Genomic DNA, 24,566 nt, shown 5'->3' on the forward strand with positions numbered 1-24,566 from the left:
TTGGCACGTCTTGCATATGGTCATCTTTGGGGTTGGGTCTATAAGACTGCCTATATAGCAGATCAGAGAGATTCTTGTGTTTGCCTGCAAATGGTGGTGGATAATATGCTGCCTTTTTCCATCCAATGCCATCTTTGATGTCTCAGTGCTCTGAGCTGGCATTATATTATTGGTATGGGAACAGATCAGCCTTTGTCTTCTCGTAGCCTGATTAGCAAAAGCACTTGCTTTGGTTTCAGGGGGGATCATGACTACCTAGTTTGATTTATTATGGTGTAAGGAGGACTGTGACATTCTGTCTTCTTTTGAGTTTTGGGGTTTTTTTTAAGGATAGAGTGAAATTCTTCAGTTTTTCATAGAGATATTTTGAAAGGCAGCCTCTGAGGAGAGAGTAGTCGCTAGGGCTGAGCTCAGGACGTTGAGGGAAATAAAGGCTTTATGCTGGAATAGTCTTTGGCAGGGGCTTCTGGGCGAGGGCTGTGTGTGGGCTGGATTGGGCGAGGACAAGGTGTCATTCTTTTGTGCACTGCACAGTATTGGAACCCTTCATGATACAAGGCTGAGAGAAGGCTTTCTGGAGCTGCCAGAAACATGTGGAAACACCTCTCAACCTTGGGGCTGGTTGGCAGTGCTGTCCCTCTCTGTGGGGCAAATAAAGCTGTTGATAAGACAGGAGTGGCCTTTCTCTGTCTTTTATTTCCTTATTGTCCCTCCTCACTGCTTTGTAATGCAGTACCCTGTAATTTCCCCAGGGAGATGAGCCTGCTGTTTTGTATGCAAGTCACTCCTGAGTCCTGAACAGTGACTGTGATGCTGTTCCCTCATCCTTTGGTGCACTCATGACTTTTAATTACCAATTTTCTCCAACAACAGAGGAGGCTTCATTGGGTTCTTTGTTTGCTTTGCCTTTCCTCTGAGGTCTTGGCTCTCTGATATAATTAATAACGATTTAGTAATTATGCAGGCATCTGATTAAAAGTTCCATGACCTTGGTTGTTCCATGTCAATCAAGGGGCAAAGCTTTCAAGGTGAGAATTTTGCCACTTATTGAAGAGTGACCTTTTATCTTCCCTTTCCTGAGATAAGGCAGCTCTGTCTTCCATTTCCAGGAAGGAGCTACTACAAAGATGCAGATGTTCTAGGCTTGTTTTGTGGGAACAGTTGGATCGGTACAGTGCTTTTGAGTGGCAAGCCAATCTGTTTGTTGAAGGTGGAGTGAAAGAGTCTCTTACTCTCTATGGAAAGAGGGATCTTTCCACAAGCAGATCTCTTTTTACATTTTAGCTGAATTAAGTTTCTGCTTTGAGTTGTTGCTGACATGACAGCTAAGTATGAGTTCTTGAAATGAACATGTCAAGGGAACATGAGAAAGACACCTTTGCATTTGGAGAATTAGGAGAACAGATAAGGAGCTTTCCTCCTCTTCCCCACCATTTGGGGAACCTGGAAAATAACCCATGAGACAAGTCCCTGCCAAACTCTTCTTTCCAATCGCTCTCAAACAAGCTTGCTTGTTGTTAAGTTCAGCTGTGGTGAAGTACATGGAGAATGAGGCACTTTGCAGAGTTCATTAGTTTGTAATAAGGGTTTGATAATCAAGGGTTGTGCAGGTGCAAAAGCACAGGTAAACTATGGCTGAGACCCAGAGACCCTCTGGGACCAGCCTTGGAGGGTAGGTCTAGCAACCTGGACTGCAGTTTGGAATCAGTAAGAAAGAGCAGGATACATCAGCTTAGCATCCCTCTCCATATTTCTAACCCTCGGAAGCAGGGGCCCTCCTGGCTTCTTCCACATGGAGAACACCAAAGTACTGCATCCTTCAAAGGCAGAGTGTTGACCTGGGCAGGCTCTTGGCTGCTGGGCAGTAGAGGTTGATGTCTTAGGCCAGTACTGTCAACAGTCCCACCCTCTTAGGAAATCCTCTTGGTGCTGATATCAGTGAGGGGATAAAGAGGCTGCATGTCCTTTTCAGGGTTATGCTTTGGAGTAATGGAAGTTTTAACCTTGCGTATGTTCACTGAATTCATGTAATTAGTCTGCTGTGGAAGCTGCAGTAAAGATCAGATTCATTGCCTGTAGCTACTGAGATTTTAATACATATCATTACTGCTTAAAACATAAATATTGTAACATAGCAAATCTGACATAATATCTACTTAAGTTTAACTCCTGAACTTTTAAGGAGGGGTTTAGATACAGGTCACAGAAGGCAGGATGACCAATTTAAACACTCAATTAACAGTAGCCTTTCATCTGTTTGATTTCTCATTACCGGCATTTTCTGAGTGAGAGCTTGTGTTGGAATTATGTGCTGTGGAATTTTTTACAGGAATGTTGTTGTGGTAAGTACTTGGAGATGGGTGATGGGTTTAGCTTTCCTGAGATGTTCCACTAGTTAGCTGGACTTATCCTTTGGGATTTCTCAGTTTCTGTGGAGAGTTTGTATTGTTGGGAAAGGTTAATAATCTCTAATATGTCAGTTCAATATTCAAAGTGTACACTTTTGTGCTACAGATTTGTGGAAAATTGCCTTTGCCAGTTATCTCATGGAGTTTTACAGCAGTAGAAAGAAAAATATTTTGGGGTTGAAATTTTGTTATCAAGGTCCTGATTTACTTTGCCTGTGATCCAACCACAAGTTGTCCAGTATACAAAATTTCTCATCCTTGTGTTTCTTTTTTTTTCAGTTTATAGAAGATTTCTTGGGTTGCTCCTTTTAAAAATCTTCATTCAGTGTCTTTTACTTGTCTGAAATAATACTTCGCTAAACCAGTGTATCCTTCTGTTTTCTCCCCAGTTGGATTCAAGTTAATTTCATATTAAATATTTGAAAAGGGCTTTAATATTAAACAAAAGATTTAACTGAAAGCCACACTGCTGAAGATGGTATCTGGAAAACAAAAGTACTGTGGAAATGCTGTTAAGGGTGGAGAGGAAATGTGTTGTGTGATTAAGGAAGGTGAGGAATAGCTGATGGGCAGCAGAGCCTTAAGGGATATTTGGGACAGGAGCAGATCTGAGATGTGAGCAGTCCTGAAACTGAAAATACAGACAAAATCTTAATCCTGAGGTGCATTTGGGTGTTCCCCTTGTTATTGCGATTAGTCATGATGATCAGTAATGGAAGTGGGGGGACTAAAAATATCCCTGTAAATGTACTTGATTTAGGAGGTCTGTGGAATGGAAACTTGCCAGGGGGGGTCTTGCTGCAAGCTGTACTGTGTTGTTTGTTGTGCAGTGGGGCTCTGGGATGCAGCTTGGAGCTTGAGCACTTCATTGTATTTGTCCCTCTGTTGGCTGCAAGGGTTGGATCTTACCAGGAGGAGAGCTGTCAAGAGGGCTCCAGTGCAGGGGAGTTTACACCAGGAAGATGGCTGTAGCACAGGGAATTAATTTTTCTCCAGTTAATTTGAGAGTGTTATGACTTTTGCTAAACCACAAGTTGCCTTGTGGTACTTTGAAGTTGTCCCTGAAAGAGGATTCCAAGTCTAGGTTGGTTTCAGATACCTCTCTTGAGAGGCTGTAGGAGCAGTCATTCGCTGCCAGGAAGATTAAGCAGGAACAGTGAGGTAGAGAGTGACTGGATTGTCCTGTAGTCATGAGGAAAGGGACTACAGGGAAGACATTTTGCCTGCAGATAGTTGATATTCTTGTAGAGATGTGTCCGAGTAATGTGGATTTATTTTTCTTTTAAGTGTAGCACACACTTTGTAAGAAACCATTCATTTGTTTTGGCTGTCTTGATCCTCTGGAAGCTAAATTTGAAAGCTTGCAAAGATGTAGCTTCAGAGGGGTTCCCAGACTATAGGAGGGAGACTTTAGGAGGTGACAGGAGTGTCAGATAAGCATGCCTGGACTGCTGGTGGCAGCTGGCGCTGGAAAGCCTCCTACACCCTTAAGAGGCAAAGGGAGACTAACTGTTCTGCAAGAGTCCAGGTCACAACTCTTCCTGGATGTTTCTAAAATCCCTAAGCTTGAAATCTTGCAGGATCTGAGGCCCCAGGCTCTATTCAGATGCCTTGACAGCCCACGGAGTGGGGCAGCGGGTGGGAAGGAGGCTGAATGGTACTAAGTCATTAAAAGATTATTCCTTCAAAATTAAACAAACATAGTGGAGAATTAGCAAGACAGGATTCTTGCTCATCTCAGAAAGTGCCGAAAATCTGTCTTTTGGACTTCCAGAGATTAAATGTGTCTTTTGAAGGACAGGAACAGAATGCTAAAGTTGATTCTGCAAGCAAGATGCTTTTTATGGCAGTCACTGAAATGCAGTGATGGTTACTTAAGCCCTTGCTCTATGTCCACTAGCAACAGCTCTTCCACATCAGTTTTGTCTATGAATTTGTTTATCTGTGAATCCCATGGCCCTGAAAGGAAGGTGATCTGTTCTGCCTTAAGTGGTTGAAAGGCAGGCTTGAACTTCGTAAGAGAGCTGTAGCCTTTTGTACACCAACAAGGCCTTCAGCATTTTATTAAAAGTGCAAAGAAATTTAAAGAAATTATTGAAGTGCTTCACCTTCAATACCCTCCTCCAACCAGACTTCAACTTCTTGCACCTAATAGCAAGTCTACAAATAGTGATACAATTTAATGAATAGCTAAAAGATTCAGTGCTGGCATTAATGCAAAATATTTCTTTAAACGTGAGATGAGTTTGCATTAACTACAGAAGACATTCTGTGGAGAGGAAGGGCTCTTAATGCTTGATTCTGCATCTGAAAAGAGAATGATGAAATACTGCAGTCCAGGATGCTGAAATGACCATTCAGGAGCACAAAGGAAATACAAGCCTTGCTCATATCCTCCATCACTGAAAGTGTGGGAAGGGACACCTTCCAGTAGATCAGGTTACTCAAAGCCCCATCCAGCCTGGCTTTGAATGCTTTCAGGGATTTGGCATATGCAGCTTTTCTATGTAACCTATTCCAGTGACTCACCACCCTCATGTAGAGAATTTCTTCCTAATGTCGAATCTAAAACTGCCCTCTTTCAGTTTGAAGGAAAATGCAAAATTGAGGAGAGGTGTTCTCCTACCTTAGCAAAAGGAGCCATGCAACAATTCCAGACTTAACAGAGCTCTTGGTAGGATTCTCTCTGCTCTTACAGTGGTAGTAGAATATCTTGTGGAAATATGAGACAGTTTGATCAAAACAGATGGCATGTGCAATAGGAAAGGCAAACAGTAAGGAGAAACTAAGGTAACTTGGGTACATATGGCTTGTTGATTTATTTTAGTTGGTGTTTTTTTTAACCCTGACAGGGAAGCCTCTTGTTTATATTCTGTGCCTTGTTGGAGAAAATTCAATATTGAGTAGCAGCTTTCAAGTTCTCATGAGCAAATTCCCTCTCTGGTCCTTAAAGACAGGACTAGACAGACTCCCTGAGAAAGCATGTGAGAGATTCAGAAGTGGGAAGAAGTGTAATATTATCTACCTATGTAAGTGTGATTCGGTACCTGGAAAAATACCCAGTGGAATATATTCATTGTGGCTTGACCAGCCTGAGGCCTGAATCTGTTACGTTCCTCTCTAGGTAGTTTTCATCCTGCTTTTGCAACTCTAGGGCGATCAGATTCATTCTCAGAAGGAAGATTTGCTTCTCCTCAAAGGGTGAAGGAGTGGTAACAAAAGAGAACGGAGGGAATCAAGGTTGCTCTTTCAGTAAAGGAGTACTTTATTTTTTCTTGATCTGGTCATGAGCAAAGGGAAATCCCACTTTAGCTTGTAGAGGATTGATTATGACAATGCTGATCCTTTGTAACAGGGATGTTGCTGTCTGCAACTGGATTTCCTGAAAAGAGGTGTCCTAGAAGAGTCTATGATAAATCTTAACACATTTGCTGTGCAGACTCTGTTCATGCAGCAGAAATTTGCACCTTGAAGAAAATCATTAATCAAAAAAAAATTTGATTCAAGCACATCTAGTTCACAGTGGCTTTCTGGATTAATTTTCTTTTCTTTTTGCTCATATTTTTATGTGTTTGTGGACTAAAATTAATTTACTACCATCTATAGACTCCCTGTAGCTCAGCAAAACATACCTAAAATGTTTAAAGAGCTATGATTTTAACACAAGAGATGGCATCAGTAGTAGCCACCATTGCCTATTATTCAAAGGCTGTGTTCCAAAACAGATAAAGCCAGTTGCAAAACCATCTATGGAAATAAAGCCTGTAGCAGCAAGAGGCAAAAGAAACAAATGCTAGACCCGTTTGTGGAGGAGGTGAGAAGTGATAATCTTGATGAAGATTGCCTTCTTTCACCAGAGATTATTTTAGAGCACAATTTGAGGACAGAGCTGTGACTAAGTTGAAGGATGGATCACTTTGTATACCCTCAACTGCTATAAATTGGTTTTTAAACTTTTATGAGCTATACTGTAGCAAAAAGTACAGATGTGTAATTACTCCTGCTTCTACTGCTTTAAGAAGTGGAAGCCCAAGAGGACCTCTCTGCTACTGACAAGATGGAAGTTTTTGCTCATTGAACTGTTTCTGCATTGCAAAGATAGTGTGCACTAAGTAATTGTGGTGAAATAACCTTATCTGAAGCCAAGTGCAATGGGATCTGTTTTTGTGGAGGCTTACAGGCTTCAGAAAGTCTGACACATTATTGCAGTGAGGTTTCAAATAGCTATCAGTTGTAATATCCTGCAGCATGAGAGTAATATATCCAGAAATAATAATAGTGATGTTATATCCGTGGTGGTCTAAAGGTATGTCAGAAGAGAATTCCACACTGAACCCTAAAGCACGCTCTTCTCTGCGTGGCAAGAGCACTGAGAGCCCTTTGAGAAAGAAGTGAAAAGATCTGGCAGAGGATGGAAGTGGTGCTGATCTCTCCTCCTGACCATGTGCCAAAAAGACTTGTCTTTACAAGTCGTGCAAGTCTTTACAATGGGACCAGGTATCCACCTCTGCATGTTTGTTATCAGTTAATTCTGAAGCCAGAACTGCATGGGCATGTTGACACCTTTTCTAGGCTCATCTCTTGACCGTTGTTTCAGGGTTTCTACCCAGTTCCGACATGGTAACATGTGAATCACTGGTACCTGGTGTTCAGAAATGTTCAGGGGTGCCTTGAAAGTAGCATTGGGTTGGAGGGAGGCAGCAGTTCAGCATGAGCCTGGTGGGAAGGTGTGTTAGGGAAACGAGGGGTTTTTCTGTGGGAGGACATGCAAGTTGGGCTGCAGTATGTCTCTGGCTGTGTTTTGCTAGCAACCATGGTGCCAATCCCTCAGTAGTTCAGTGTGATGTCCATGTCAGTTCAGGGTCCAGGCAGTGACCTGCGCCTTGAGGGCTGTCCAGAGAGCAGAGGTGGGACTGACATCCCAGCCACACCTGTGAGTGAATAATGCAAAGAGGTCTCATGGCTGCAGTCCTTTAGCGTGGGAGTGTTCAGCGTGCTTCCCTAATATCTTCCCACTGTTGTGGTGCCATGAGAAGGTTATCCAGGAGAACTCTGAAACTCTGCTCTTTGTATAGCTTAATAAGCAGCCTTTCCTTGAAAAACTCGGGATGTCAGTGGATTGGAAGGATCCAGATCTGCACTTGACAGGAGATGCAGTGGCTGAGATTTTGTCCAGTGATAAGTCTCTGTTAATGAAGAGAGTTTTGGCAAAGATCTTATGAACTTCCCCATCCAGAGTGGCACTCCTTTCCCACTCAGTCCCTTACCCAAGTGGCTGCAGCTATTTCTGTCTGGAAATAGGCAAGGAGAAACAGATCATAACAAGTCAGTGTGTGCCTTAGAGCAGAAGAAGTGTTCCCTTGTTCCTTAGCCTACAGTTTCAGCAATATTGTCAGGGTCTCCCACTCCCACTCTTCTTGACACAACTGCCATGTTATTCTTTTATTGTACAAAGTGATAGCTCTACCTTCTCAACCAGCTTCAGACACTGGAGCCCCACACATGTGTTGGGGTGATTTTCTGTTTCTATGGATGATTTTGTATACTCAGTCAGCCCTGGAGGAAGAGATGCAAGTAAGTAATTCTGTTTTACAGGCATGACTTCCATTAGGGATCTAGTGCAGAGAAAACTGTCTGGAAAATAACACTGAGTGGCTTGAAATGTGTATTACAGGCTCCCTCCTATGTCAGTGGGAGTGTGCACACTGAGGGGAGAATTGTGGGAGGAACACCAGTGCCAAAGGTCTGTTCTTCACACTTGACTGGAGGATTAAATTCCCTTTCCATGGTCCTTTCTGACTGGCTGTGATGCTGTCACTGGGCTTTTGCAAATGGGGTAGGTTAGAGTTTGGGTGTAACTGCAACTGACAGTTAAGACAGAGCAGCGCTTTTGGAGACAGTAGATCCATTTGCAGATGCTAATGAAGGGGTTCCTGTTTTTCTTCCATCTAAATTCTCCAAGCAATCATTTTATTGAAGGAATTCACCATGCTGTGCCATTAAGGAGAGGAGAGGATAAAAATTATTTTTGGAGCCCAGGATAAGGGATTTGGATGGTAGAATGTGTTAAAGAGAAACCCCAGGTGGGTAATTTAGTGTCTTCTGAGATGGATTCCTTTCTTAATTTATCCAAGAACATGATCCTTATTCTGGATTAATATACATTATAAAACCAGATATTTGCATTTGAATTTACTTCTAGGACTCTTGTTTTAGATTGACCAGCAAAGCTGAATATGAAAACATGCTTGCTGGGCTTAAGAGGCATAACAGGACATTCCTTTTAGAAGAGGAGGTAAAGCTCCTCTCTGTAGTAGTACAGCAGGAATAGCCTTACTGATTATTTCTGACATGTATAACATGCCAGTCATTCCAGTAGTTCAGCACCAAGAAGTAAGAAAGTTCATGGTCTCCACAGAGCAGTTCTCTATGTTGATTTGTCCCAGTGACTGGGTTGGTTTGGTTTTGCTTCAACAACAATACTTTTGAGAGTGACATCCTGGATTTTGTTAATTCCAGAGCAAACTCAGACTGTTTTTGACTATTCTTTTTAGGAAGGGAGGGTGTGAAGCTCCCAGCTGAGCATCAGGCAGGATTTTCTTTGTTCTTTCTAGCACATGGGCGATTTAGGGGTGGGGAACAAATAAGGACACAGCCAAAATCATGCCCGTCATTACTCTTCATGCTTACTTTTAGCTGTGATGAGGGGTTTAGCTGCTGCTAAAGGCATTGATCCATGAGAACATTTACTGTTTGAGTATGTCAGAGGGAGAGTGGTTAGGCTATTAAAATTTATGAATTTACTGTCCTGGCAGTTTTGGGGTAGGAAAGGAGGTTTGGGAAGGTGTACTGTACAAATTTGTTCTGGTATTACTGTGAAAATAGTGTTTCCATTCTTAATGACTATTTGTGAATCACTATGTTGGAAAGATGAGTTTTAAAAGGACAGTGGGGAAAATGAAATCATGAGTCTAGAACTATACTAAAGGTGATGTCTGATCACTGATGTGGCACAGACTGTTCATTGGAATGACAGAGCAGCTGTCGGGCCAAGCAGAGAGGTATCTGCTTTTTGATGCTGTTAGGAACATCTCTGTCTGTGGGCCAAAGTTTTCAGAGAAAGAGTAGCTAGAAATCCCTCAAGAAAGTGCTGTAATCACTCAGGAAAGGTGTTAGATGGATAAGTGTCATAAAGAGTTGCTCTAATTTGTTGAAGAAGCACTTAGGCTCAAATTAGCTTGTTGATGGGCATATCACAGAAGGTGCCTTTTGAGATTTGAGTGTGACTGCAATTGATTGTAGGAGAACGAATAAGTAACACTAAACAACCTCTGTTTCTGAAGAGCCAATATTGTGAAATAAAAAACTTCATTTGCAAAAATCATGTAAAGAAATATTTCCTTTAAGAGAAGGAGACCTGTTTTGAAGTATCTGTTATGAGAAGAAGTTCAAATTGAAAGCACAGGTGAGAAAGGAAAGAGGTAAGTTAGCAATGGGGTTTTGTAATGGCAAAGGGGTGATAACTGTTTCTGATAAAGTGTGTCTTATGTGTTTGGGCTTGTTTTAATTGTAGCAAAATTTTGGGGGAATCTTGGGAATGGACACTAGTCCTTACAGGGTGCTGAAGAGGATCATTGCTGAGCAGAAGTAGCAGGCATCAATGTTCACAAGGGCAGAATTATCTAACTGAAGGAAGACTGGAAGGAAGTATAAGAAATTTCGTTGAAATAGAAGCTGTTGAAAGTACAGGGGTCTCTGCAGCAAATATGGTGAACAGAAACAAGGTATTGAGTGCAAAACAAAATTACCTGGATACTCCAAGTCATGCTTCATAGGCTGGTTTGGTCATTTACCAAGTATCTGGTGACAACCTCAATAGGTCAGGACAGAGTGAGGGAAGACCACAGAGGCAGACCTTTTATTATGTGATGGAAATCAGAAAGGAGAGTAAGACTTAGAAGAAGAAATGAAGTGTAGTTGTCTTTGAGGGTTTCCCAGCTGATGAAACAGACTGTTTTATGGTAGCAAATCCTTTTTCTTGGTTAGGCTTTCCTTCCCCTGAATATGCACATCCAATTGTGCAGGACGGTGGTTTTTATAGAGGCAGATTTTAGTTAGGGATTTTTAGTTTTCCAGAGACAGATTTCGTTGAGTGAGCGCTAGCTTGTAAATGCTAGCTCTTAAGTATCTGTTATTGAAAAGGGGAATGAAAGGTTCAACTGACCGTGTGCAAGTCAAATTTTGTGTGATTGCCATCAGCTACTCTGAAGTGGAGAAAATTTAAGGTCAGTGCAAAAGCCTTTACCTTTAAACATATGTCTTAAATGTGGTTAGAGGCTATATTATGGATCCCAATAAAGAAGTGGTGGTGGTGAGAGAACGGGCAATGTTTTTGTGTCAGGGCTTGCTGGCTGTAGTTTATTCTGGAGAGCAGCAGTGGGATGGGTTTGACAATGGGGAGGTGCTGAAAAAGGCAGAAGTACTTGCACAGGTGATCTTAAGCTCAGTAAAGTGGAAAATTAACTACTGAATGGTATGTGTTAACTTCTGTGAATTAATGCAAAATTGTTCAATTTAGTGAAGTATGGACTGAAAATCTGATCTGCTGGGCCTGCACTGTGAATTTCTTTTGTTGCAGGGGACAAATGATTCCACTCTTGGTTTCACAAGCAACCGAGACTTAATTAACACTTGGAAATCGCTTTGAGATCTTTGGGTGAAAAATTATGAAGTTCTAAGGATGTTTGATTAAATGCAAAGAACAGCAGTGGTTTTCTTGGAAAACCATGAGAGAGTCCTATTACCAGGGATCATTTTCTGCTCTGGAGGCAGGTGTGTTTTGATTAGCATTCTTATTCTTGATGGCAATGGGTTGTTTTGGTAGTGAAGATCAACAGACTGAGAGCAGATTTGTGCTGTGTGCTGTGTTGGTATAAAAAAACCTCTACCCCAACGAATGAGAGGGAGCTCGGCTTTCCCAGTATGTTCAACCTTACATAAGGGCAAGACCTGTAGTAGAACTCTAGAGATGTTCACTACATTGGTTCTTATCACACGTGTGTAACTGGGTACTACTTACCTTGGTCAAGAAAACTGATTTAAAACCACTTGGAAGATACAGGGGAAATCTAGGAATGAAGAGGGGCTTCCTGATCTTCTGCTACAGATTGGACTGTCCTCTTGTTCTGCTGTGTTGAGTCAATGTGGATTGCCTTGCCAGTGGGGAGGAAGGCTCTGCAAATGTCACTCTTCCCACATGATCCTGGCGATGTAGTGAGGCATCTTTGGCTCCAGTGGGGCACAGGCTGAAAGGGCTGGGGCAGCTGCTTGTCAGTGCTCACCTCCTGCTCTTGCTACGTTCAGGTGAAGTTCAGAAGAAACACAGTTTTTGGCTGGTGGCTTATGCATTTCTCTTGCAACCCTGCCCCGGAGAGGACACAGATCAGACATCTAAATCCAGGCTGATCTATCTCCTGTAACTACTTCTGATAGGAAATGTGGAGCACAATGTTGATCAAGAGTGAGCTGTGTAACAAAAAACATTGTCGGTGTAGAATCAAATGTGGTGCCCAAATGAAGGCTGGGAAGGAGTTTATTCCACACTCAGTGATTGAGAGGACTCTGAGATCTTTTTAAAGGTATTGGCTCTCCCTACTCCCAGATATAGTTCACAACAGAGTCACCTGGGCATTTCTCCACTGCCTATCTTTCCTGTGACTCTTTGTAGTGACATGCATTTTCTTTTCAATGGGAACAGGGAGGAAGATCTTTGGCTAGTCTGAGAATAGAGCTTTGATGGGAGGGAAAAAAAGCCTAATATTTGTGTACACAGTTGATTAATTTAAGGTTACAAGGTGCCAAAACACCTTCTCAAGCTATCTACCAAATAAGATCTATTACTTCAAGCAACATGACAACAAAATTTACTTTTGACAGTTGTAAAATTCTGTCCAAACAGGATTATCTTTCCTTTCACAAGTGATTAAAAAAAAAAAGAAGGTAAACAAACCCCCAAACACTTAAGGCTATTACTACAAAATATTGAGCTTCAGTGAGTGAATACTTGTGAGATTTTTGCAAGGATGAATGAATACTGTATAGATAACAAGCCAGTTACTATACTTTATTAGTAACTTTTACTAGTTACACCACTAGTATCAGTTACTACAACACCTCTCCCATGAGGAGAGACCAAGAGAGTTGGGGTTGTGCGGCCTGGAAAAGAGAAGGCTCCAGGGAGACCTTTTTGCAGCCTTTCAGTACCTAAAGGGGTATTATAAGAAAGATGAGGACAAACCTTTTAGCAGGGCCTGTTGGGATAGGACAAGGAGTACTGGCTTAAAATAGGGTGGATTCAGACTAAGTATAAGCAGTACATGTTCTGTGATGAGGCTGGTAAAACACCACAACAGGTTGCCCAAAGAGGTGGTAGAGGCTCTGACCCTGAGAATATTCAAGGCCAGGCTGGCCAGGGCTCTGACCAGCTTGATCTAGCTGACGATGTCCCTGCTCTCTGCAGAGGGTTGGACTAGATGGCCCTTAGAGGTCTCTTCCAACCCAAACTATTCTGTGATTCCGTACTTACAGCATCAGCTGCCTACTATCTCAAGACCATTCCTGTGGCTGCTGCTCTGGGAAGCAGTTCCACTACCAGTGGGGAAACTCAAAAGGTCACCTGTGAAACTCCAGCAGTACTGGGAAAGAACCATTTTTTTCCATTGCTTCTTTTAGAAGTAATCTTTCCCAAAAGTTGTCACTGTGATGGTAGAACCTGTTTTGTTTATGTATCTTAACACTATTAATGGAGAAGTAGTTTTACCAAAAGTAGCCTGTGTAGTTTAAATAGAAGATCTAATTGTGTAATTTATTTGCAAACACTGACTTTCTGCTTAGTATACACAGACTTTTTCTTTAGTACATATTTCTTCTAAAAAAAGGAAAGCACATCTGCTTTCAGATCAGTCAGTGGTGGGAGGCAAGTAAAAAGACTGGAAGGTTAAAGAGGAACTTGTTTGTGACCTTTTTTTTTGTGAAGAAAAAGGGAAGCTGCTTTTCTGGGGAAGAGAACAAGCTGCAGGGGAAGAGGGAGGAGAGTGCTGTGATGATAGGTCAAAATTCTAAGTTTCCAGTTTTACATAAACTTAACTCACAGTAGCAGGAGTGCCTTGCAAAATGAGAGATTAAAAAATCAAACTGAAATGATTTTTGTATGAGAACATGACCTGTGGAGAGTGATATATGCCAGAACCTGCTGAGGATAACCTGGCAACCTTGATCACCCTCCAGTCTGCAAAGCGGTTCAGCATCACAGGAACAGGGCACTGTGCAAATGCTAAAACACCTGCAAATCAGGCTTGAGGAGCAATCAAAGTGAGATAAACATTAATTAGTATAATACCCAAGCCCTTAATGGAGGAAGGAACGTTGATTACACTGTCTCACTTGGGATTTCTTTCTGTCAGAGATGGTGTATGATGACAGTTTCTGATTACACTTACTCAGACATGAAGTAAGACCTTAAAAATGCTTAAATATGGAGAGAGAAGAGCAGAAAGCAAACAAGTTGATCTTTCTTTGAGTGGTTGAATGTGTTTGGTTTTTTATAAGAGTGTACATTTTTTGCTTTTTGCCTTTCAAACTTTTGAAGTGAATTGGTTTTGTGAGCTGGTTTTGAATGCTTCCCTGGATCACTATAAACTGTAAATGTCTTAGCAGCCTTTCCTTTGCTCTCCCCATCTTGATCCTGAGATGTTGCCAGCTGCTGGGATAGAGGCACAGCGTGGGAGTGGGGAGTGGGTTTCTTGCATTTCATTTTTTACACTGCCAGTCATGAACTCTGAGCTGGCCCACCACAGTGCGTGGGAAGTAAGGGGTAAGGCCATTTGTAGAGAGCACTCTGGTGCCTCATAAAACATTATCTTTTGTTAGCCAGCCTGAGCACTCTCATATATTCTAGCTAAGATCTCTAGGCCCGCTTCAGTCTAGGGATTGTGCGTCAAAGCCCTGAGTTATGGGTACAGGGGTTGATGCATTGATGTTTTCCCATCACTACAGCAGCCTGAGGAGCCATAAAAGCCCATTACCTTTTCCCAGAGAAGATTCTTGAAAAATTTGAGGTTTTGTTCTTCTCCTCAGCATACAAGTAGAAGAGAGCAGTGACAGAGGTCATAGGAAAGAATCAGGTGAGGAGGGAGTTCAGAAGCCTGAGATGAAAGGTGGACATTTATCTCCCTCAGCACCATCTTCCTTTGCTGCTTTCATCATGGGATGATGCACACTATTTCCCTGACTTTTGGAAGGCAACTGAAACTTGTCCTAGAGTTTTAGTGGTATCTCATTCATCAGTAGTGATATCATGTCAGTTTTGACACCAGTGCTGTGGAGCAGTAAATGGCAACCAGCGCTGTTTTCTTCCCTTGTTACCCTGCTCCAGCACCAGCTGCTTGGAGAGTCTGGGAATGTAATAAAATACAAAAGCTATAAACTCCATCCCTTCTTATTCATGCTTCCTGCAGTTTGGCAGGAATTTAATAAAAGCACACTTTGTTGGGGGGAAAAAAAAAGAAAAAAAAGGCAGCTTGACTTTCAGGCAAAAAGCCAAGATTTAATAGAATAAATTTACTGTATGTACCCTGAAGTTTAGAACAGCACTGCCAAGCATCCCCCTGCTATCTCTCAGAGCTGGAGCTTGGGCTGGGAGGAGACCAGAAGCTTGACTTGCTGTGATGTTTCCTTATTTAAGGGAAAAAGTAATTTAATACTTCGTCTGCCTTATCCTCCTGTGCAACTTCATTTCTCATTCTGCTCCATAATGTTCTTTCTCCTTGGTTGATCGCTTACTTTTGTGCTTCAGACATGAAATTGAAGTTCTTTGGTATTCTAGAGAGGTTTACTCCAGCCTCTGCTGCCTCACCTTTCTCGTTCACCTTGATGTGGAGCTTGCCTCTTCTCTCTCCCACTTCACAAGTTTTGTCATCCCTGTCTCTTTTGGGTGACATGTACCCTCAGCATAGACAGCCAAGTGTCTCCTGTTGCTGTGATGCTTCCTTACAGATGAATTCTGTCTTGCTCAGCCACTTTTCTGGGAATATGTCAGCCTGTCTTTAAACCTGCTCTGATTTTAAACTTCTTTCTGATGCTGTCTGATCCCTGGCAAATATAGATGATAAAAATCTCTTTTTTGTTGTTGTTGTTGGCATTATGGAGTGCTTGGAGACATGCATAGAAATGTAGCATTATTGCCAGTGCTGATGACTGTCGGGCAGTATTCAGTGTCCTGGAGGTCAGATTCCTAATGCTTCAAATCTTTTTCCTATGGGAGCAAGAGAACAGTAGTTTTTACCCCACAAGTAGACACAGATGCAGCAGAGGAGGTCTTCCAGTAGCTGCCTGAATGTGAGATATATCAGAGGAGTTATAAGGAAACAAGAAGTCATCTGCTCTGTGGCTGCAGGCGGGACAGATGAGAGGGGCAGTGATCTGGGAGGAAATATTCCTGGAACTTGCTGTGGTGTTGGAGAGAGTTGCCTGTAAAATGGAGAGAAGTTTAAGGCAGCAGGATGAGGGCCTTAGGAGAATGGAGAAAAAAGATCTAAGTTGGGGGTGAGGTGCAGGGGGCTTGAGGGCAAAAAGATTTCAGAGGTACAAGAGAAAGTGAAAGCTTGAATCAAAGCAGCTGAAAGATTGGCTTTAATATCTACTTAGATCAAAAATAAAAGTCTGTATGGATTAAGAGATAATCCACTAGATAGATTTAATCTACCACATGTATTACTTCCCCAAAGAAAAGCATTGGGAGGGGAGGGTTGATTTGGCTCAGTGCCCGGGATTTGAAGGTAGGTGATTATTCTTTTTCCACAGGCCTCCTGTTCACTTGTCCCAAAGGGAGCACATCCTGATGAAACGGAGGGGGGGGGGAGGGGGGCTGTTGCTGTAGCCTCCTGCTTCTTTGCAACTCCAAAGTCACATTGAATCTAACTAAAGGCGTTTCTCAAGCAGAAGAGAGCACCGAGAGCAAAATAACACAGCAGTGACTAATAACTTAGGCATGGGGTAGGCTCAGACACTGATGGTGGCTTTGGCTGTCTGAGCAAAGGGTTCTGAGGGACAGCAATGGGTATTTTATGAACACTTACCCCTGCTGTCCTGAGTGCAATTGCCCTTCAACCAAACACTGCTCAGTGACGAGCTCCGAATGCCACCTTGCTTCAAGCACTTTGCTCCTGAAATCCTTGGCAACATCCCTCCCTCCTTTTCTCTTTCCTTTCTTTACAAACACTGGTTGACCCGTAGAGTAAGTTCAGTTTCCACAGCAGTAGAAATACTAAAATGACTGGAGGATGATTGAACACAAGGGGTTTTTCTCCATGTATTTTTTCTGTATCAGTACAGTATATTGTCTCTTTTAACTAACACATGCAGCTGTATCTTGAACTGTACATGCATAACAGTCATGCACTTCTAGGAGGCTGTAGATATGATGGAATTTGGATTAGTTGGATTGAGGAGGTTTAATATTTATTTTCAAAGTTATCTTGTTCAGCAACAAATAAATTAATTCTGTAGACTGATGTGTATTCCTTCAGTGTTGTGGGCCTGCATCTGTACCACCTCAGGTGAAGGTTTTTGGCAGAACTCCTAAGGTCAGTGGGATTTGGCCTGTCAAATCCTAGAGTAGCAGATCACAGGAGAGAGTACAGAGTGCCTTGGGGAAGAGCCGTCATGGTTTGAAACACCTGAGCTGCCACTGGACAACTTCCCCAGCCTGTGCTGGGAGTGGGCTGTCTGCCTGATACTGCCCTTTTACTGATCATATTTGGTGGGCAGTAGGGATGGATGAAACTCTGGATGTCTTCCCTCTTTCCTTATGGATGCACCATTACTGTTGCAGCTAGGACACAGTAATTGCCAGTCATGTCCGGGTTTTAGGGCTGTTTCCTTTTTAAGAGAGGTTCCAGCAAATTTTAAATGAGAAAGGTGTGTGCAGCACAGTGGACTGAGAGGTGCTTTGCTCTCTGTTATTCCCATGGTGCTGTCTGTGCTACAGGAGGGATGAGGAGTCTGGCACTGAGAAGCCCTTTGGAATAACCAATGCACTGCTGTGTTTGGTGGGGCTGTAAAGGGAGTTGTGGCACTGTTCCTCTGCTACACAGGTGTTTTGGAGGATGAGAGTTAAATGTGGGAGGGGTTAAGAGCGAAAGGTAAGTGTAACTGGGATTCCTCAAAAACTCCTTTGCTTCTTCATAGCTAGCAAAACACTGAGTGAGGCAAGGGAGAGGAAGAAGTTGATACCTGGTGAAGCACTGGGGATGATGTGGGGCAGGAAAGGGAGCAAGGGAAGCATTTCACTGCCTCATTTGACCCACTCACATTCATGGAGTGGAAGGAAGGAGAACACTTACTGGTTTCTAGGTCTGAGCTTGCATAACTGCTTGCTTAACACTTCCTTCTGGGAGAGAAAATGTACCCTGTCAGGTCCTGAAAATTGTGTCTGGGAGTCAGCAGGGTATTGGCTAAAAGGCAATTGATACCTTGCTTTTATGTGGAGCTTCAGGAAAGCTTTGTTGAGTTCTTCTAGGAGAGAGGTCTACCACAGGTGAGAAAGAAAATTGCATCATTGATTTGAGGGAGAGCAGCAAAGCAGAAATAAATGTCTGGGGTTTTTTCAGTTTTGAAGGAAGAAAAAATAGTCAGATGCCCCCAGGACCAGTACTGGAAATAGTGTCAATCAATACAATTATGAAACTTCTAGAAGAGAGACGAGCTGTGAGATGGGAAAATGTTCTGGGGAGAGCAGTTAGGGAAGACTTAGGTACTTCAGAGGCATCTCACACTTGAACAAAACCAGGCAGTGGGACAGCCCTATGACACATGAAACTTGCTGCAGACAGGTGCTAGGAAATGCACACTGAAAGGAACAACAGAAACTACTCTGAGAACCTATCAAGTGTATAAGTGATGTGGACTTACTCCACTCAGGCAGAGGGAGGATGTGGGAAGAAAATCATGAACAGATTTGTACTCAGTGTTGGTACAAAATACAAGCTGTTAGACTGTGTTTAAAATAAAAGGATGGAGAAATGGAGAATAATTCTGAGAGGGAGAATCTCATGAGGTTCAGTTTTGCTCGTCTCCTACTCCAAACAGAATAAAGTGGAAACAGGCTGTGTGTTATCCTGCCATATGCATAAGGAAGGTTTTTCATGCTTCCAGGAACAGGGGAGCATGGCTATAACAAACAGAAACACTTAAAACTGTTCAGTGAAAGAAGTGGGGTACTTTCAGAATGATACAAAGTAAAACAGGTTTGTATTGGCTGTTTTTCACTACCTACGTTGTGGGGGGCTTTAGTGAGTCCATTTCTGTACTGTAATAGGGAATGTGCTGCACAGGGTGAAAATATTTGAAAAGATGGATTTGATACAGTTTGAAATTGGGAATCATGGATCACTGCTGATGTCAAATTTGTTGCTGAAGGGACTTATACAGACAGAGCAGAAAAAAAGTGTGAGAGCTCTCTCAAAAGCAAAGAGGGACTTTTGGTGAAATTGAAAGACAGTACTTGAGATTGATTTTTACAGGCACAGAACGGTCTGATGGAACTCATTGCTACAAAACACGGGTGGAGTGCTCTCTCTCCTAATGGGTTGTATAGCCATAAAAGTACTCTTTGCTGGTTTCATTGGAGAGGTGAATGTTCAGAACACTTTTCAGCTTCTGAGCTTGAAGCTAGGGAGAACCTGCTGGTCGTGCATGGGGAAGGAAGATCTCTTCTGAGAGGGTGACTGCGTAGTTTCCTGTAGCTGATGTCTGCTCCCACTGTCCCTCCTAACCTCTAGCTGAACCTGTGTGACAGTTCCTGCAGCATGGCAGCCACTGTGCGTGACATGCAGGCAGTTTTGGCTGTGCCCCTGGCTGCAGGGTGTCTACTGTAGGCTTTGTGGGAAAGGAATATGTCCACGTGGTGAACACAGAGGTATTTAAACAGTGTCTGCTCTCCCCTGTTGCCACAGAGTGCTTTTCACCTCAGTCCCAAAGCATTTTGATGCTGATCTAGTGTCATGGTTTATCCCCAGCCTGCAACGAAGCACCACACTGCCCCTTGCTCACCCTGCCCCCAGCAGGCTGGGGGGGATGGAGAACTGGAAGGTAAAAGTGAGAAAATTCATGGGTTGGATAAGAACAGTTTATGGAAATAAAATATTATGATAATAATACTGTAATGAGAAGGAAAATAACATAAAAGGAAGAGAAATAAACCCCAAGAAAGACAAGTGATGAGAATGAAAAACAATTGCTCACCACCAACTGACCGAAGCCCAGACAGGCCCTGAGCAGTGGCCCCCAGCCAACTTTCCCCCTAGTCTATATGCTGAGCATGATTCCATATGGAATGGAATATCCCTTGGGTCAGTCAGGATCAGTTGTCCTGGCTGTATCCCCTCCCAACTCCTTGTGCACCCCCAGCCCACTCGCTGGTGGGGTGGGGTGAGAGGCAGAAAAGGCCTTTGCTCTATGCAAGCCCTGCTCAGCAATAACCAAAACATCCCTGAGTTATCAACAGTGTTTCCAGTACAAATCCAAAACGCAAGCCTATACCAGCTACTATGAAGGAAATTAACTCTACCCCAACCAAAACCAGCACATCTAGTCATGCAAAAATGATGCACATTATCGTGCTTCATTTCTCCAAATGAGGACCTAATCTTGTTTAACTGATGTGGAAACCAAATCACAAAACTGCTAAGCAACATAGACAAAGTTGTGTAACGATCTGCTGGTACAGGAGAGGACAGTATAAGCCATGTGAGTCCTGAACTCTGCTCATTAACATGTGTTGCCTTTCACTTGTGACAAGTCATTTTTATTAAAAATATGTTGGCAGTTGATAACTGGCTGTGGCTTTCTCGTCAGCAGTACCTGCAGAGAGGCTTGTGGCCCTCTGGCATTGGCAAAAAAGCTGCATTTTTCCATCTTTCTGTGCCTTAAACAGCCTCAGGAACATTGTGCTGTGAGTCACGGACTAGTCCTACTTCATGTCATGTTGGAGTACATAAAGCTCTCAGTGGGATGGAGATGAGTGTGTCTCAACCAGCACTTTGTTTTGCCCTTTGAAACAACCCAGTCTACTGAGACTTGCATCCTTCTCTGAGGGTCTGGGCACTGACTGTTGCCTAAAAATCGCTGATTCTGGATTCTTCATCCTAGGAAATGTGCTTGCTTCTTAGGATCTCTCAGCGGGTAGAGGCCAGCCGGGCACAGCTTCAGGCAATTGGTGAGAGAGTCACACTCGCCCAAGCGAAGATTGAGAAGATAAAGGGCAGCAAAAAGGCTATTAAGGTAGTGACTTCAGTGAAGGCTGCATTGTTTCCTTTCTTCCCTCCACCTTCTCTCTGTACCCCTGATGTAAGCTCTGGTGAAGAAAGGGTGCTCAGCCACCACAGCTGCTGCTCACTCACCACTCCATGCCTTGCTGCTGAGCAGGGTTGTGATGAGAATCCCATTCCTGACTTGGCCAACTGATGATTTTTAGACCCATGAGCCACACAGCCCCAGGCTTTATGGGGCCTTTATAGGTTTCTGTCCCAGCTACCTCCTGAGAAAGATGAAAGGCGTGTGCTGAGCAAGCCCAACGCCCTCGCACTTCAGACTCATAGGCAGTTTGGCTATTTGAATGAAAGCTGCTGTTAGAGAGCCTCCCCTTAGTGCATCTTAATCCCATTAAGCCATGTAAAACTGGTGAAAATCCTCCTTTCACCATTTTTGCTCCATTTTATACAGTATTTCCAACTCCTTTCCTGCCAGTGGAAGCATTTTTGCCAATGATCTCCTTTAACTTTTATAGAGAGGTTCTGGCACTTCCAGTTTCAGAAGTGGCAGTCAATGCACATAACTGTTAGGAGCTTGCTGTCTCCAAGACTGTCCATTCCCATTGGCAGCACAGATGGGGTGGTCACTCCATTCCATGTGTTTCTGTGTTGTAGAATTTCCCAACTGTTGGGTTGTTTCAGTCCCTCCTTGTTTCTTCACAGGTATTTTCCAGTGCCAAGTACCCAGCCCCTGAACGGCTGCAGGAGTACAGTTCAATTTTTGCTGGTGCAGAAGACCCAGCTAAACAGAAAGGGCCAAGGCACAAGATTCAGAGCAAACATCGAATGCTGGATGAGAAAGCTCTGCAGGTAAGGGGGAGGGGAACAGACCTTGGCACGAACAAGCAAAAAGAAGCTGGGAGGCTGTTAGTCTCTTTGACAAAGTGGATCAAGGCTTTGGGATATGGGCTGGGAGCAGAACATATTTTCATTTGGTCTGTCAATGAAAGGATGTGAGATTAGACTGGGAAGCTTGTGGAGATGCCAGTTTGAGAGGGCTGTGTCAGTACAAGACCTTGTCTGGGTGGTTGAATGCTCTGGGTGTCTGTCAGCTGCCAACTCTCTGGAGCAGTTCCATTTCCTGAAATGCTCTTTTCTGCAGCAATTGTTGGTGGGTGCTGCTGCCTGGGCTTAATCCTTCGACTGTGTATATCTGGGATCAGGGTCATAGCTGTTTAGAAAGTAGTTTCTGAAGGCTCTGATGTAAGTGATGGCGAGAGGGGAAAGATAAGAAAGATTATGAGTGTGTCAGGAGAAAAAGAAGTCCCTCATTAGAGCATTGGAAATTGTTGCACTTGGGTATTGTCCCTTCCTGGTTCCCAGCAAAGTTGTACATCTTGGGGAGGAGGGAAGATCATTTTGCTGCTTCTTTAGTTTGTGCTTTGCTTTTCCTTTGCCTACATACAATAGATGTAGCTCATCTGTTGTAGGTTTCAAGCCCTTCAGAGGGGCTGAATCTCTCAGCCCAGTTGGGGCTTCCAGATGTGCCCATAGCACAGATGCCTGCAGCTGGTGGCATTGAAGGAGGTTCTGAACTTTTGAGTTCCCTTTGAACCTGTGGATTGAGTGGCAGAGAGGGGAGGTTTTAGAGAGGTCTGAGAAGCAATGGGTTTGACAGGAAGTGCTACCAAAGGATTCTTCAACAATTTGGGTCAACATCCCTGGGTTGGAAGGACAGGAGGAAAAGTTAACGTGCTTAAAGTTTAAAAGTTGATGTGTATGTGCTCTGTCAGGAGTAGCAAATGTGCTGTTCCAGGCAGGTTAAGGGATCAACTTGACAACTTCCCTGCTTTCCACCCCTAAAGAGACTTCCTTCCTAATCCATGTGTGACTTGGCCCAAAAATAAAGCTGCTACTGAATAATTTATCATGCTAAACTTTCCTGAGTGTTAATGGCGTTGAGGCCTCACACAGTGAGGTAGTTATGAATATTTCAGCCAGGCCAAGGAAGCAGGGCTGCTGGCTGACTGGACAGCTGGCAACCTCGAGCAGGGTCCCTTCGGCTCCTGGCAGTAGGGCAGGGCAGAGCTGCATGGGACCTGCTGCCAGCCTTTGGGAGGCCAATTAGTGGTGCTGTCTGGCTGGTGGCCCTGTCCCATCGGAGCGTGGGGGGGGCAGAGGTAGGCAGTGAGCAGTGAGCAGACAGGGAGATATGTCCCTGCCCTGAAGGGCTGGTGCCAATGTATAGCCCCTCAGACAGGAGGGGAATTGAGAAGAGCTTCAGCTGGTAGAAAGCGGTGTCCTGCAGAGAGCCAATGGTATGCCCGTTCAACTGGCCTGCTGGCTCCAGCAGGCTGTGCAAGCCTTTCCCCACAGCCATCTGCCTGCAATGCCACCTCTTCCTGGTCCCATACCTTTGCCATGTTCTGCCCTTTGTGACTAAGGCTGCCATCCCCACAGGGACTTTGTTTCAGGCCCTGGGGGATGTTTGTGTTTGTTGTTCCTCTCCTGTGACCCATCTTTTGATCGTCCTGTGTGGCTGTTGATTTTCCTCTGGCTTTGCTGACCCTGCATCACGCAGGAGTCTGGTCACTCTTGTCAGGCTCACACACATAAGCTCCTTCGTGTCTTCTGTGGGATGGGGGGATGCTTCCAGCTGGTGAATGATGGAGGGCCCTGCACCAGGAGCAGTTGGTGTGTTGAGCGGTGTTTGGTGCGGCCGAGCTCTGACCGTGCTCCAGTGGGACAGACCCTTCTCAGCCATAGCTGAGCACGGAGCCCGATGTGCCTTGCAGTAATGAAATGTGGCAGGGAGAAGTCTAATGTTTGCATTTATGCCCTCCTCAATTATTTAGAGCTTTCAGCAGAGGCTCACTGCCTGTTTTCACTTCTAATGAGGGCCTCTTTGCTGGGAGCAGTCACAGTGGCCTTCTCTAACTCCACTCACACATGCCCCACCAGGAAAGCAAACTCTGCTCCTGTCGGTTTGAGAGTAAGTGGTGGCAGCCTGTGCTCAGCATTTAGGGTTTGTGCTCAGGAGGGAAAGCAGCTGAGCTGGAAATCTGTGTGGTTCTGCAGTTTATTTGAAAATGGTTCCCCCCTTGGAATTTCTTCTTTCCCCCTCCACCCCAAGCAAGTGAAAACTCAGTCATTGAGTGGACACTGTTTAGGTTGGTAAGGTAAGGACTAATGGATTAGAGTGCCAGAAACACAGTCCTTGTGGTAAGCCTGGAAAGCCACTTGCTTTGCACATTGCTGTGGTAGCAGCTGGGCAGGGCTCAGCAGGGAGCTGGCTGCAGCCCTGTGGAGCTTCCCAGGCTCTGTGCCCTGCCTTTGCAGGGTGTATGGGTGCTGCAAGTGCCCCTTGGGAGACTGAAAAATGGGGTGGGAGACATGGTCTGCCTGGACTTCAGAAGAGGTACAAGCAAAAGTTACAGTCTGTTGCTGGAGTAACCTTGCTAGGCTTCAAAAATGTCAGTAACTTGGCATGTCCTTGGGAATTCTGCCTCTCTCAGAGCCCACCATAGGCATGGGGAGGCTAAACCAGGTTTTTGCCACTTGCTTATCTTGAAGTGCTTTTCCAGATAGCCTAAGCACTCCCTTGGTATGGGAGAGTGGGATTTGTGGTGTATCACACCAATTCCCTTTGTAATACCGTGTGCTTAATTAAACTTCAGAACCAGGGTGACTTTATGTATTTTTAACTGTAGGTTCTTATGAAGAAAAATGCCTAAAAATGCAGTGTCCTTGGGAGTGTGATCCTGCCAGTTACCAAACTCCAGGCTGGGGTGTTTGAGCATTCAAGCATCCCTCAAGACTTCAGTATGTCAAGGCTGCTGAACTTTGGCTT

General features: G+C 43.9%; 1 protein-coding gene across 4 annotated transcripts in view; it reads left to right on the forward strand.

Annotated features, from left to right (window-relative positions):
• WASHC1 (WASH complex subunit 1) overlaps positions 1-24,566 on the forward strand; it is a 44,642-nt gene that overhangs the window by 12,338 nt on the left and 7,738 nt on the right. For all 4 annotated transcript variants that reach the window (XM_027726579.2, XM_027726582.2, XM_039383158.1 and 1 more), the window contains 2 exons: positions 20,636-20,747; positions 21,440-21,586. In XM_027726579.2, the coding sequence (XP_027582380.1) occupies positions 20,636-20,747; positions 21,440-21,586 (259 nt within the window). The remainder of the gene's footprint in view (positions 1-20,635; positions 20,748-21,439; positions 21,587-24,566) is intronic.

Source organism: Pipra filicauda, unplaced genomic scaffold (assembly GCF_003945595.2).
Source record: "Pipra filicauda isolate LSUMZ 115617 unplaced genomic scaffold, ASM394559v2 scaffold2_size9829703_pilon, whole genome shotgun sequence".
NCBI classification, from domain to species: Eukaryota; Metazoa; Chordata; class Aves; order Passeriformes; family Pipridae; genus Pipra; species Pipra filicauda.